Here is a 14,691-nt window from a genome sequence, read left to right on the forward strand (position 1 = left end):
TAGATTAGAAAATTTGTAACTTTACTTGAAAATATGTAAGTAGATATGAAGAATAAAGCATTCTCATTTTGTTTTAAAAGATTTTGTGATTCCCATGAAAAGATTCAATACTATATCAGTAACCAAGTATTTAGATTCCAGTTAAACTCTATCATGGCCATGTTACACTTGCCAATTAAAAAATTATAATAAAAATAATTTTTGAATTCATGTAACCATCATTTTCAAAACCACAAAACACTCTTCACTTTTTTTTTTTGAAGAGTGGGGTGAAAATTGTTTTGAATTCAAAATAATTAAATTAAATTAGTTGATTGTCAAAACTAAACAATTTTCATATTAATATTATTTCATATCTTTGCATAATAAAAATAATAATATTAATTTCTTTCCAAAAAATTAAAATTAAATCATAAAACCAAATTAAAACAAAAAAAAAAAAAAAGAAAAATTAATAATAAAATAAAACTTTGACAATTCGAGAAAATATTCAATAGTATGTTTAAAGGGGGTTTTCTAGTTCTACTAACAATTCACCTCTACCAACTAACTTCTACCATAAACACTAAAATCTAAAGAAACCCCCCATTGTAGAGAAAATTTCCTCTACTCCCAACGCAAAGTAGGCTTCAATGGTAAAGGGGGGTAACACAACTCTATTACATTTTTTGTTATTGGTGTTTTTCGTTTTTTTCTTCTTCTTCTTTTCTCTTTTAGGCTTATACAATTTTAAAGTAATGGGTTTTTAAAAAAATATTTTTCAAATGTATATCACATATTAGTCTTTTTATATAAATCTTATAATTGTAATTTATACCTAAATCCTTATTTGTAGATTTATTGTAATTCTAGTTTGCTTAACATTTTTTTGTTTTTGTCTTCGTTTTTATATACAAAAAAACATATTTAAAAAACATTTTTGTTACCTATGCTGGACTTGTTTTTTTGTTTAGTAAATTATTTTTTTTTATATTTTTTTTGTTAATTTAACTAGCATAGGAACGTCTTACGGGTACAGGGGGAGGAATTTTCGATTTACGTACTGCAGGCGTTTGATGTGAAGAATTTTGATTAGAACTTGTATTGTTGCTGTTCACAGCTGCCGCAATATTGGTAAGCATTTTTGTTTGCTGATTATTGGAGGAATGATGCAGTGACGAGGGCGAGATACAGGATGGTATGCGAGTTGGTATCACTTTGGGTGGACTTTTTGCATCATTGGATTTGTTGTTGTCCTGAAAGGGAAGATGAAGAAGAAAATGATTATTAAAGATATTGGAAAGATTTTTTTCAGATGAGTTAACAAAGGATGTGTTTCATTGACAAACTGAAGACAGAAGTCCTCCGTAGAGGAATTAATTAGAAAAATGAGCTGAACGGTATCTATTATGGACGAGCCGTTGTAGCCGATCTGAAGGCTTCTATATATACAGGCAGTTTCTATAGACGTGCTGAAGTCCAGGGAACCTAAATAAACCAATTGAAGGCTAGGGAGTCTCAATAGTCGAGGGAGTCTCTAGAGGCGATGTGAAGAACAGGGAGTCTCAAGAGGCGAGCTGTAGATCAGGGAGCCTTTAGAGACGAGCTTAAAATCAGGGAGTCTCTAGAGGCGAGCTGAAGGCCAGGGAGCCTTTAGAGGCGAGCTGTAGATCAGGGAGCCTTTAGAGGCGAGCTTAAAATCAGGGAGTCTCTAGAGGCAAACTGAAGGCCATGTTTTCTGAAGAGACGAGCTGAAGGTAAAGGGGTCTCTAAAGGCGAGCTGAAGCTTTGGCCGTCTTTAGAGGCGAAATGTAGACGAGGGAGTCTCTAAAAGCGAAATGAAGGCCAGGGAGTCTTTAGAGGCAAATTTAATGCCAAGGAGTCTCTAGAGGCGAAATGAAGGCCAGGAAGTCTCTAGAGCCGAGCTGAAGGCCAGGGAGTCTCTAAAGGCGTGCTGAAGGCCAGGGAGTCTCTAAAGGCGAAATGAAGGCCAGGGAGTCTCTAGAGGCGTACTGAAGGCCAGGGAGTCTCTAGAGGCGTGATGAAGGCCAAGGAGTCTCTGGAGTCCAGCTGAAGGCCAGAAAGTCTCTAGAGGCGAGCTGAAGGCCAGGGAGTCTCCATGTGACTAAAGAAAAGCTAAGGCCCAAGAGGTCTTCGATAGAATATCAGGGAGTCTTTAATAGACGAATTTAGTTCGGGGAGGGTTTTTAAACTACTTAAAGCCCTGGTGTCCTTGAAAACATAAAACCAAATTTAGGGGGCCTTAAAATGAAAGAATTTATGGACGGGTAAAAGGTGAGCAGAGGGGACTTCCGAGAAGCTGAAGAAGAGGCTGGTATTTTATGGACAAGTTGATAACGAAATGGCTCGCTCGTAGACTAGTTGAACATTGCCATTCCCCATTGACAAGCAGAGAGGATGTCTCGCCCAAAAACACATTTCTGTAATCCTAACAGTCCCATATCTAATTTTCCTTTTTACAATCCTACCTTTTTTGGTGAAACGATGGTGGGCGAACGAGCCGGCGACATGACACGCTTCCAGCCATTGCTGCGACGCCACGAATTGTTGGCATTCTGAAGACGTTCCTGATATTTATTCGTTTTAGCCACCAAATTTCCATTGACACTACCGCTACGCACTACCTGGCTGGGGGCGAGATGCTGTGGTGAATGTTGATTCCGCAGAATGTGACATGTTTCTCGTTCCTCAATGGTCGATTGAGATTTCATTAGCTTATGACGTTTGGGTGTGCGACTTAGTTCGGTCTTAATTATCTGTTCAATGCATTCCTTTTCCGTCATATGTTCGGTTATCAGTCGCTGATGGTTGGTGTGATTCTTTAGAGGCGAAAGTGCTGGAGGTGGTGGCGGTAGATTACTGTCCATTGGAATGACATCTTCAATTTCAATATCACTTTGGTGATGATGATCCACTTGGTGTTGTTCTTCTTTACCATTTGTGGGGATCTCACAACATGACGAATCGTCGTCGTCGTCATCATCGTCGTTCTCTTCCAGAGTGTGTAGTGGGATTTCGGTGTGGATGGAATTTGTGGTGGTAGTGCAGTGGGAGAAATCATCCGTTTCGCTTGAGGAACAACTTGTTACTTGGGCCCGACCAGCTTCGCTGGGTGTGGGGCTGGGCTGTGATTGGCGGGATTTTAAAACTTTGGAGCGTAGACGTTTATGACTGGGCGATAGACTAGAATTGCCATCATCCTCCAGATCATTTTCGGTTTCTTCTTCCTCGTCCTCGTCATCATCTTCGTCGTCGGTATCTTCGTCCACATATGAATAAAGACTGCGGGCTGAATTGGAACGTATGTTGACCAATTTATAGAAATCATTGGTGAACTCGGTGCATGTCACCTCCTCATCTTCGGAATATATGATCTGCTTGGAAAAAGAAATACGAATGAGAATTAGAAAATAATTAACCAATTACTCCGTTTTTGGCTTACCTTTTGCTGCAGCAGCTGTGATATATTGTCCGTGACCGAATCAGTTTCCACCATTGTCGAATTAAGTAAATCATTGGAGTTCCATAGCCAATCGTGCTCCCCATTCACACTGTTGCTGCTCAGTTTCAACAGCTGCCTTCGCTGCTGTTGCTCGCGACTTTCGTCCAGTGTTATCACAGCCAATTCCTCTTGCGACATACTCCAATCTTCCATCTCCGTTGAGCATGGTTCGGCGGGCAACAACCATTGTTCCGGCTCCTCGGGTAAATCTTCTAAGTGGCCATTCGATGGCTGTGGCTGGCCACTGCTCATCGTACAATAGCCCTCGTCACGACCCTTGGCAGGGCTGGCCGAGAGTGCCGCATTTTGAGCTTCTAAATCACGTACCCGACTCTTGAGCAGAACGACTTCTTCGCGTAGATTATCCTCAGCCACAATGGCATCGACAACCTTCCGCATTACATCGTCCAGACAATGTTCGTATTGTCGTATTCGGGTTAGTAAAGCTTTGTTTTCTTGTTGCAGAGCGTGCAATAGATTTTCCTGGCGAGCGAAACGAGTCTGCAAAGGAAGATGAGGGGGGAATTAAAATTTGACGATTAAAAGGTAGTGAATACAAAAAAATAAAGAGTGAGGGGGGGAATAAAATTTGTTGATTTAAAGGAAAAGGAAAGCAGAAATATTTAAAAATTATCCGAGCTATCTACACAGTTTATCCGCAAAAATTTTCGTCTGTCCGTCTGTGGAAATCACTTTAGCTGCCGAACGAAATGAAGTAGGTTGATAACATTTTATTCAAATGTGTATTATGTCTACAGGACTTTTGGTATTGAAAATGGGTGATGTAGCTAAACGTCTTCGTAAAGCCCCCATATAACGGTACCTCCCGATTTTCGGCATTTTGATGATTTTCGCGACATAATTCACCGGAATTGTTTCAAATTTGGTATTTGAAATTCGCAATGGATACTACAGCCTAAGACAGAAAATTTTCTGTGCTAGACCACGTCTTCATATAGCCCACATATAACCGAACCTCCCGATATTTGGTATTTTGATGATTTTCGCGACATTATTCACCGGAATTGTTTCAAATTTGGTATTTGAAGTTCGTAATGGATACTACAACCTAAGACAGAAAATTGTCTGTGCAGGTCCACGTTTTCGTATTGCCCCCATATAAGGGTACCTCCCGATATTTGGTATTTTGATGATTTTCGCGACATTATTCAGCGGAATTGTTTCAAATTTGGTATTTGAAGTTCGTAATGGATGCTACAACCTATGACAGGAGATTGTCTGTGCAGCTCCCCGTCTTTGTATAGCCCCCATATAGCAGTACCTCCCGATATTCGGTACCTTGTTGATTTTAGCGACATTATTCACCGGATTTGTTTCAAATTTGGTATTTGAAGTTCGTAATGGATGCTACAACCTATGACAAGAGATTGTCTGAGCAAGTCCACGTCTTCATATAGCCCCCATATAACGGTTCCTCCCGATGTGGGGAATTTTGATGATTTTGGCGACATTATTCACCAGATTTTTTTCAAATTTGGTACTTGAAGTTCGTAATGGGTGCTACAGCCTATGACAGGAGATTGTCTGTGCAGGTCCACATCTTCGTGTAGCCCCCATATAACGGTACCTCCCGATATTCGGTATTTTGATGATTTTAGCTTCAAATTTGGTATTTGAAGTTCGTAACGGATATTAATGCCTATGCCAGAAAATTGTCTGTGCAGGTCCACGTCTTCGCATAGCCCCAATATAACGGTACCTCCCGATTTTCGGTATTTTGATGATTTTAGCTTCATTCTTCACCGTTTTTTTTATTTAAGTTTCGTATTTCAATATTGTAATGGTTTATGACAAAAGTTGCCTATGCAGGTCAACTTCGTCGTGAAGACCCTAATATAACGACTACATTCGGTATTTTTTAGATTTTAAAAAAATTTTTAACGGATTTTATTTTTTTGAAAATTGCCAAAATTGTTTTAAATAGTGGAGGCTATTCAAAAATCGACCCGGCCGAACTTACTGGTGTTTTACTTGTTTATCCTAGCAATGTAGAACAGTTATCCACATTACTTAGGTCATTTAAATTTATTTTTTAAATGATCCCAGTAATGAAAATCAATTATCCGCATTATCCCCAACATCAAATGACCTTTTTTAAATTATCTGAGTTGTAAAAATCTATGAAGCACATTTGTTGTCAGACCATAAAAACTACTTGATCCGTTTAATCTGAATATTTGTTAATCGCTTGCCATTAAAACATTTAGCATCTTACCTGTAATGCTTTGTGATCCCGACACGTTTGCAATTGTCGTCGCTCTTTCGATTTCATGACACGGCTCATGCTGTAAATAGATGGGAGAAGAAGAAGCAGAAGACAATAAAACAAAACAGAATTAGAGAAAATTATAGGAAATTAGCATAGAAATTGAATTGGAACTCAATAAACCACAGAGAAATGCACAATTTCACTGGCAGTGGTGGTGCTTAGAGGTGCCGACATTTCTAATGGAATTCTTGTCGAATCATTGAAGCCGAACCGACAAAAAAAAGAGAAACATTCGCATTATTATCACGGTTCGCTGCTAGTCACCTTCCATTAACAAACATTTGCGCTGGCCTGGTTTCTCATTAGAGGAGCAATAATAAACCAAAAAAAATAACAGGAGAATGCCATTTTCCCGGCTTTGAATTCGGTTGTGTGTGTGTGTTTGCTCTCGCCTTAAGAAGAGGGTCGTCGTGATTGATGGTGTTTTCCAGGCAATTAATGAATGTTGCAAAGAAAACACTATCCCGCCTGGAATAGTTTGCCTTTTCGCACATGTGTGTGAGTGTGTGTTGCAAATGCACACGACTTGCAAATGCATCTAATGCACATTTGGTTGCTTGGTGGTGGTGGCGACGGCGGCCTATAATCTGCCTGCTTTCAAAGTTCAGCCTAAAAGCCCCTAAGCAATGCACAAACGCTTCGTGGTTTTCTGGTGGCATTTTAAATGGCTCACAGTGTTCAAGGGAGCTTTTGCCACACATAATGCGAATGATTTATCTGGGCCTTGTAAATTCTTAGGTCATGTTATCTGAGAGTATTTTAAGGGTGTTGTTCATTTCATCTGCGGGCATTTATCTACGTTATCTGTGCGTTATCAAAATTTAGGTTATATAACTTATGTAAATCATTTATCTAGCCCATAGGAGCTATTGACATAATTTATCTGGGTTATTTAGGCTATGGAAATAATTTATATAGATTATCTAAGTTATGTAAATCCTTTATCTTGATTATCTTTGCTCTGTAAATCATTTATCTGGTTTATATGAGCTACGAAAATAATTTATCTAGGTTATCTAAGTTATGTAAATCATGTATCTTGCTTGTATGAGTCATGGAAATAATTTATGTAGATTATATAAGAGTTATCTAAGTTATGTAAACCATTTATCTAAACTATTTGAGCTATTTTAATAATTTATCTAGGTTCACTAAGTTGTGTTAGTCATTTATCTGATTTATATGAATTACTAAAATAATTTATCTAGCTTGTAGGATCTATTAGATAATTTATCTAGGTTATCTATGTTATATAAACCATTTATATAGCTTATATGAGGGTTATCTAAGTTATGTTGACCATTTATCTACCTTATTTGAGCTATGAAAACTATTTATCTAGATTATATAATGGTTATCTAAGTTATGTAAACCATTTACCTAGACTATATGAGCTATTTTTATTATTCATCTAGGTTATCTAAGTTATGTAAATTATTTATCTAGCTTGTATGATCTGTGTAAATAATTTATCTAGGATATCTATGTTATGTAAATCATTTATATAGCCTATATATATATGAGCTATGGAAATAATTTATCTAGGTTATCTAAGTTGTGTTAATCACCTATCTGGCTTGTAGGATCTATGGAAATAATTTATCTGGGTTATATAAGGGTTATCTAAGTAATGTTAAACGTTTACCTATCTTACTTGAGCAATTTATCTAAGTTATCTAATTATAAAAATCATTTATCTAGTTTGTATGAGCTATGGAAATAATTTATCTAGGCTATATACGAATTATCTAATTTACGTAAACCATTTATCTAGACTATATGAGCTATTTTAATAATTTATCTAGGTTATCTAAGATCTGTAATTTTTTTATCTGACTTATATGAGCTACTAAAATAATTTATCTAGGTTATCTATGTTATGTAAATCATTTATCTAGCTCATATAAGCCTTAGAAATAATTTATCTAGGTTATATAAGGATTATCTAAGTTATGTTCACCATTTATCTAGGTTATCTAAGTTATATAAAACATTTATCTAGCTTGTATGAGCAATGAAAATAATTTATCTGGTTATATAAGTTATGTAAACCGTTAAGCTAGACTATATAAGCTATTTTAATAATTTATCTAGGTTATCTAAGTTGTGTTAGTCATTTATATAGCTTATATGAGCTATGGAAATAATTTATCTAGGCTATCTATGTTATGTAAATCATTTATCTGGACCATATGAGCTACTTTAATAATTTATCTAGGTTATTTAAGTTGGGTTAATCATTTATCTATCTTATCTAATGTATACAAATAATTTATCTAGCTTGTATGAGCTATGGAAATAATTTATCTAGGTTATATACGAATTATCTAAGTTACGTTAAACATTTATCTAGACTATATGAGCTATTTTAATAATTTATCTAGGTTATCTAAGATCTGTTAATCATTTATCTGACTTATATGAGCTACTAAAATAATTTATCTAGGTTATCTATGTTATGTAAATCATGTATCTAGCTCATATGAGCTTTGGAAATAATTTATCTAGGTTATATAAGGGTTATCTAAGTTATGTTCACCATTTATCTAGGTTATCTATGTTGTGTAAATCATTTATCTGGCGTATATGAGCTACTAGCATCATTTATCTAGGTTATCTAAGTTGTGTTAATCATTTATCCAAGTTATATGATCTACTAAAATATTTTATCTAGGTTATCTATGTTATGTAAACCATTTATATAGCTTATATGAACTATGGAAATAATTTATCTAGTTTATATAAGGCTTATCTAAGTTATGTTAACTATTTATGTTAACTATCTAGCTAGTATGGGTTATGGAAATAATTTATCTAGGTTATCTAAGTTATGTGAACCATTTATCTAGCTTATATGAGCTATGAAAACTAATTATCTAGGTTATCTAAGTTGTGTAAATCATTTATCTAGCTTAATTGAGCTATGGAAATAATGTATCTAGGTTATCTAAGTTGTGTTAATAATTTATCTGGCTCCTATGAGCTACTAAAGTAATTTATCTAGATTATCTAAGTTATGTAAATCATTTATCTAGCTTGTTTGATCTATGGAAATCATTTCTCTAGGTTATCTAAGTTATATAAACAATTTATCTAGCTTATATAAGCTATAATTTAATTTATCTAGGTTATCTAAGCTATGCAAATCATATATATTGATTATCTTAGCTATGTAAATCAATTATCTAGCTAATATGAGCTACGAGAATAATTTATCTATGTTATCTAAGTTATGTAAATCCTTTATCTAACTTACAGGGTGAGATAAAAAACTGCAACAAAGTCAACCGCCATAATTTTTACATCTTTTTTAAATTTCATTGAATGAAAGCAAATAGCAAATGGCATCATAGTTTAGAATAAGTTTAGATTTGTTCGAATTGGTCACCTTTGGCACGAATTATGGCCTTCAAATGGCCAATGAAACCGTCACTCGGTGCCAGAATGTTGCTCTGCGGTATTTTGGCCCATTTCCGGCGTGGCGCTTGCTTGAGGTGATCGACACTATTTTTTAGTGCCAACCTTGCTTTCCAAAATACTCCAGATACAATAGTCCAATGGATTGGTATCCGGAGATTTTGGTGGCCATTGTGCGCTGGAAATGAAGCGAACCTCATTTTTGTAAACATTCTTGTTTACATGTATCTGCTTTTTCTATGCAACCTTACTCATTTATCTAGCTTTTGTGAGCCGTATTAATATTATTTCTTACTTATCTGAGCTGTGGAAAGTTATCTAGATTATCTGACCGTATTTAATCTGGTCCTACCCAAGAGATTTCGTAACTGCTCAAATAAGGCATTATCCAGCTGTCAAACCTACAACCACTGTCTTTGCTAACGCCTTGGATGTTAAAGCCTCTCCTCTATTTGGTGTTTTTCGTCGCTCCTAACACAAAACTCCTAACTTATGCATGAATGTAGGTACAAATGTCTGATGCTATGCATGTGTGTTTTCAGTCATTTTAAATTGTTTCTTTTGAAGATGAATTCTGCATTTTGGAGAACCTCACAATTTGTATTCGTTAGTATTTTGCACATCTCTGGCCACAACCGACGTCAAGCTTTCTTTTCTTTTGCCTGGCTGGCTGCTGTTGTTAATGATAATGACGATGGTTGGCAATGGGTTTTGTTTTCTTTTTGGCCAAAATAGGCAAATTTCGCTGCAGTGTAATGCAAAAGGAAATTAGTTTAGTGCGAGTAACGGTAACGAAATTTTAATAACTTGGGAATGCACATTGAGGCTATATCCCACTCTTTTGAAGTAAAAACCCAGCAATAAATGGTTTGGTGCTTTGGAACACTTAAAGTATTTTCGCTGGAGTGGTTGAAATAAGTCGAGGAAGAGGGTACTGAAAAAGTATGATTGTTATATGACTACTGAAAGAGAGGAGACATTCTTGTGTAAAATAAACTAAATAACTCAATTCCATTCTTTTTAAATTGTGAGCGAAAAGTGAAACTCGATTGAACAGTACTACATTACCCAGAAAGTAAGGAAACGGAAAACTGGTACAAAAAACGAGATCAAAACAAGATAAACTGTCCTTAAAAATTAATACACCAACGAATCCGTTAGTTTTTTTCTCTGCCAATTTTATGGAGAAAAAACTAGCAAAGAGAGCAGGGTATTTATTTGTGCTCTCTTTAATGTGCCTCAGATTTTAATAGGTACGAAATGGGTTTTCATAAAATAAAAATTGCAAAATTTGTAAAAGTCGTAGGTGACATGTCTCAACATTGGCTGATCATTTGCACTGAAATAATTCTCATTGACTTTGTAGAACTGCTCGACTTTATTATTTTTTTTTTCTATTGACCTCGTCGAACTCTGCCTATCGGACAACAAAGCTGAATGATTTTTCGGTGACGGCTCCGCGTGTTTGTCTTAAAAGAAATGCATTTTTCAATTCTTAATTAAAAAAATCAGATTAAAATCAAAGACAAGTAAGTAAACGATACAGTCGGGCGGGATCGATAATGGGTTACCCTACAACAAACAATAAATTACAGTAATGTTGCTGTAAAGGGTGAGATGAAAAAAACTGCAACCAACTTCAGACTGCTGTAATTTTTAAGCCACTCGTCCGACAGCTGTTAAAATTATTCCAGTGACAGCTCATTACATAGTTTACAAGCGTACAAAAGCATTTTGCTGAGAATTTTTCAGAAAAAAAGTTATTCGTGAAGGAATTTAAGCGGGATACTGTGATTTCTTTATATTTGGCTGGAAAACGACAAGTGGCTATCGTTAGAGCACTCCAGCATTTAAATGTGAATAAATCGTTTGTGTCTCGTACCATAGCTCGTTATCGTGTTACTGGTAGCGTAGCCCGACATCAAGGATGTGGACGGAAGAAAACAGCAGCAGCAACATCAGCAGAAATAGTGCGAAAAGTAAAGAAGCGACTTGATCGAAACCAGCGTCGCAGTGGCCGAAAAATAGATCGTGAGCTGAAAGTATCGCAATGTTCCATTCGGAAAATATTGAAAAATTGAGCCATTGAAATTCCAAAACGTGCAAGAACTTACACCGCAACGAAAAGAAAATAGACTCAAAAGAGCTAAAGAGTTGCTTCGCTTGGCCGAAAGTTGTGAACTGCCGAATTTGATTTTCTCCGATGAGAAAACATTCGTTGTCCAGCAGTTTGTAAACAAACAAAATAATCGTGTTTACTTGCCAAAGAGGTCAGCTGAAAATGTGCACCTTCGGTTGGCCATCAGAACTTAAGCGCAGGTCATGGTGATCGTGTGGTGTGGGCCGCCATAACAGCCAATGGTCGCTCTCCGCTCGTATAATTCGACCGTGGCATCAGAATAAATGCCAAATATTATCGCGAAAATATTCTGGATGGTGTATTAAAGTATGGGCACGCAAACATTTTGGCCGCCGATCTTGGACATTCCAACAGGACTCAGCACGCGCCACCCATGGTTACAAAATGAGGTTCCTCGCATCATTTCCAGCGCTCAATGGCCACCAAAATCTCCGGATACTAATCCGTTGGAGTATTGTGTCTAGAGTATTTTGAAAAGCAAGGTTGCCACTAAAAAATACGAAAGTGTCGATCATTTCAAGTAGGAGCTTCGCGGGAATGGGCCAAAATACCGCAGAGCAACATTCGGGCAGCGTGTGAGGGTTTCATTGGCCGCTTGAAGGCTATAATTCGTGCCAAAGGTAAATCCTAAAATTTGATGCTATTTCCGACATTTTTAGCTTTCATTCAATAAAATATAAAAAAAAATGTAAAAACTATGGCGTTTGACTTTGTTGCAGTTTTTTATTTCACCCTGTAGAGTAGGAGATTGTTTTGCAAATCTGTACTACATTTGCTCGAAAAGTAGTAAAGGCTACTAAATTTGGTATTGGATGAATGTATAAAACTGGAATTCTGAAATTGGATATTGAAACACTTGGGGTCTACTTAAGTTTTGTGGGCCTTAGGCTTGATCCGGGCAGCGTCTTTACCCTACATCAGCCTCAGTCAAAACTTTTCGTTATAGATTCGTTATGGTTTTTTTATTCCAATCCATTTGCTTGTTCAAATATTTATAAATCCATACTTACTTTTCAAGCTGCTGGCGCAGTTCTTTTTCGAATGTTGGCGACCCGCATTGACTCTGAAATTGAATAAAAGAAGTGAAGCAATTAATAAAATGTAACATTTTGGTACTGTGAAGAAATAAATCATATGTATTTTTATCTCAAGATGAATTTGGACCAGAAGTTCAAAATGATCGCCAATTGTTTTGCAAATTTTTTTCAATCCTCAAAAAGTCTTAATTTTGGTTTTTTGGAATTTTACAGATTTATAAAACTAGTAATGAATAAATGGTTCTCATAGACTTAATATATATGTGACGTAGTAACGTAATTCTCATAGGCTTGTAAAAATACCCAAAATTATGAAAACGCGAGAATAGATACCCGACATTATAAGGGATGTTAATATAATGATGTGTTCATGCTTTAATCCATAAAAAAACAAACAATCATCCAAACTGTCTCTTTGTCCACACCAATGCTCAAATGAAATGACAAAATTAAACAACTAAATGCCATTTGATGTGGGACTTTTATTTCCAAAATCCAAAAAAAAAAAAAAAAAAAACGAAAATCGATCAATTGAATAGTTTCCCTGTTTTATTACAGTTTTCCGTTTGCGTGAGTAACTCATGAGTTATGGAGCAATAAATTTTTACAAAATACGAGAGTATGAAAGAGAGGGAGAGAGCGCGAGAGAGGCAGGGGGTAAGAGTAAATTGTGTGAGTATATCGTATATTCACATACAAATAAACAATTAAGATAAATGTTTGTTTGCACGTAATATGAGCGACCTTTAACAATGACTTTATTAAATATTTGTTATCGAAACGGACCAGGGGTTTGAAACCCAAAACCTTGAAATATTCCTGCTGGCCGTAAGTGCATTTCATGAGAGCTGGAGTGGTGGCGATGGTGGGGAGGGTAATTGTGCTCAATGAAGTATTAATTAATCAATTTTATAGCCCTAGTTTGACAATATGAATGGCATGGCCGATATGGTGGTGGTGGTCACATTGTCACACATGAACACAAACATACACACATATGCTGTTTTACAATTTCCGCTGCATCCCAGATGAGAATATACTATTTTGTGAAATAAGACAATTTAATCTTGTTTACAATATATTTGTTGGAAATTTGGATATTTTAGAGAATTTGGTTCAAAATTTTACATTTATGATGAGAGTACTAAATTTTAGGCAGGGATCGGCTTAAGAGAAATCGATCGATATTTTCTTTTCCATCACACTGCCAGGTGGGGCATGGAAATTTAAAAATATGTTACCCGTTCTAACTAACGTTGAAAAATTCACTTCTAATCCGCGTGAACCCAAAGTGTTCTGAACAAGTAAAAAATCAGCTAAGTTCAATCAGGCCGATCTTTTAATACTTGCAAAATGTTAATAACATTTCGTCGAAAAATACCGTTAGTGCATACGCAATTTTTTGTCATAGGCTGTAGTAACCAATAGGACCTTTAAATACGAAACTTAAAATCATTCCGTTGAATAATGTCGCCAATATCATCAAAATGCCGAAAAAGGGAGGTACCGTTATATGTGGGGTATACGAATACCTAGACCTGCATATACAATTTTCAGTCATAGTTTGAAACATTCATTACGAACTTCGAAGACGAAATTTGAAACAATTTCGGAGAAAAATGTCTCTAAATCATACAAATACCGAAAAAAGGGAGGTACCGTTATATGGTGGCTAAAAATATGCATTGAGGTTTAGATACTTCAAATTATTTTTTATACCCTCAGTCATATGGCGAGAGAGGGTATTATGCATTTGATGCGGCTAAAACTTGCCTCATCGAAATAACGGTTTTAGACCATAGTTCGCTTTGGGCCAAATCCTTTTCAGGAAATTTGGAGTAGATGTAGCGATGTCCATCCGTCTGTCTCGAAGGGAGTATCCGATTTGATCCAAACTTCTTAATATTATTACCAAACTTCGATCGAGTTTGGAGATGGGCAATACCGGTCCAATTTTCAAAATAATATTTTACTGCGCAGAAAGAGAAAGGATAACCCGATTTTGCTCCAACTTTGCGAATCCTAATATTTGCATCAGTGCTAGAACAGGTGCAATATCGGTCCACTCCATCAAGTACCTCCCCCACAAAGGGTAACATTTTTGAATAATTATAACTCTTACAAAATGTGATGTAAGAGTCCGATTGTCTTCAAATTTCGCACATCACAATATTTTTTATTAACCCAAGGTCTGGTGTTAAGATGGAATACATCGGTCTACTCCTTCTGGTGCCTCCCCACAAAAGGTCGAAATTTTGAATATCCATGAAGTTCATAAAACGCGAAATTAACATTCGATTTCATT

General features: G+C 36.1%; 1 protein-coding gene across 1 annotated transcript in view; it reads right to left on the reverse strand.

Annotated features, from left to right (window-relative positions):
• Positions 1 to 482: 482 nt before the first annotated feature.
• LOC101893958 (uncharacterized) overlaps positions 483 to 14,691 on the reverse strand; it is a 262,614-nt gene continuing 248,405 nt past the window's right edge. Inside the window, exons 6-10 of the mRNA XM_020036679.2 lie at positions 12,360 to 12,412; positions 5,739 to 5,808; positions 3,443 to 4,003; positions 2,469 to 3,374; positions 483 to 1,235 (exon numbers count right to left, since the gene is read on the reverse strand). Coding sequence (XP_019892238.1) covers positions 987 to 1,235; positions 2,469 to 3,374; positions 3,443 to 4,003; positions 5,739 to 5,808; positions 12,360 to 12,412 — 1,839 coding nt within the window. The 3' untranslated portion in view covers positions 483 to 986. The remainder of the gene's footprint in view (positions 1,236 to 2,468; positions 3,375 to 3,442; positions 4,004 to 5,738; positions 5,809 to 12,359; positions 12,413 to 14,691) is intronic.

The sequence above is a fragment of the Musca domestica genome, unplaced genomic scaffold (assembly GCF_030504385.1).
Source record: "Musca domestica strain aabys unplaced genomic scaffold, Musca_domestica.polishedcontigs.V.1.1 8, whole genome shotgun sequence".
NCBI classification, from domain to species: Eukaryota; Metazoa; Arthropoda; class Insecta; order Diptera; family Muscidae; genus Musca; species Musca domestica.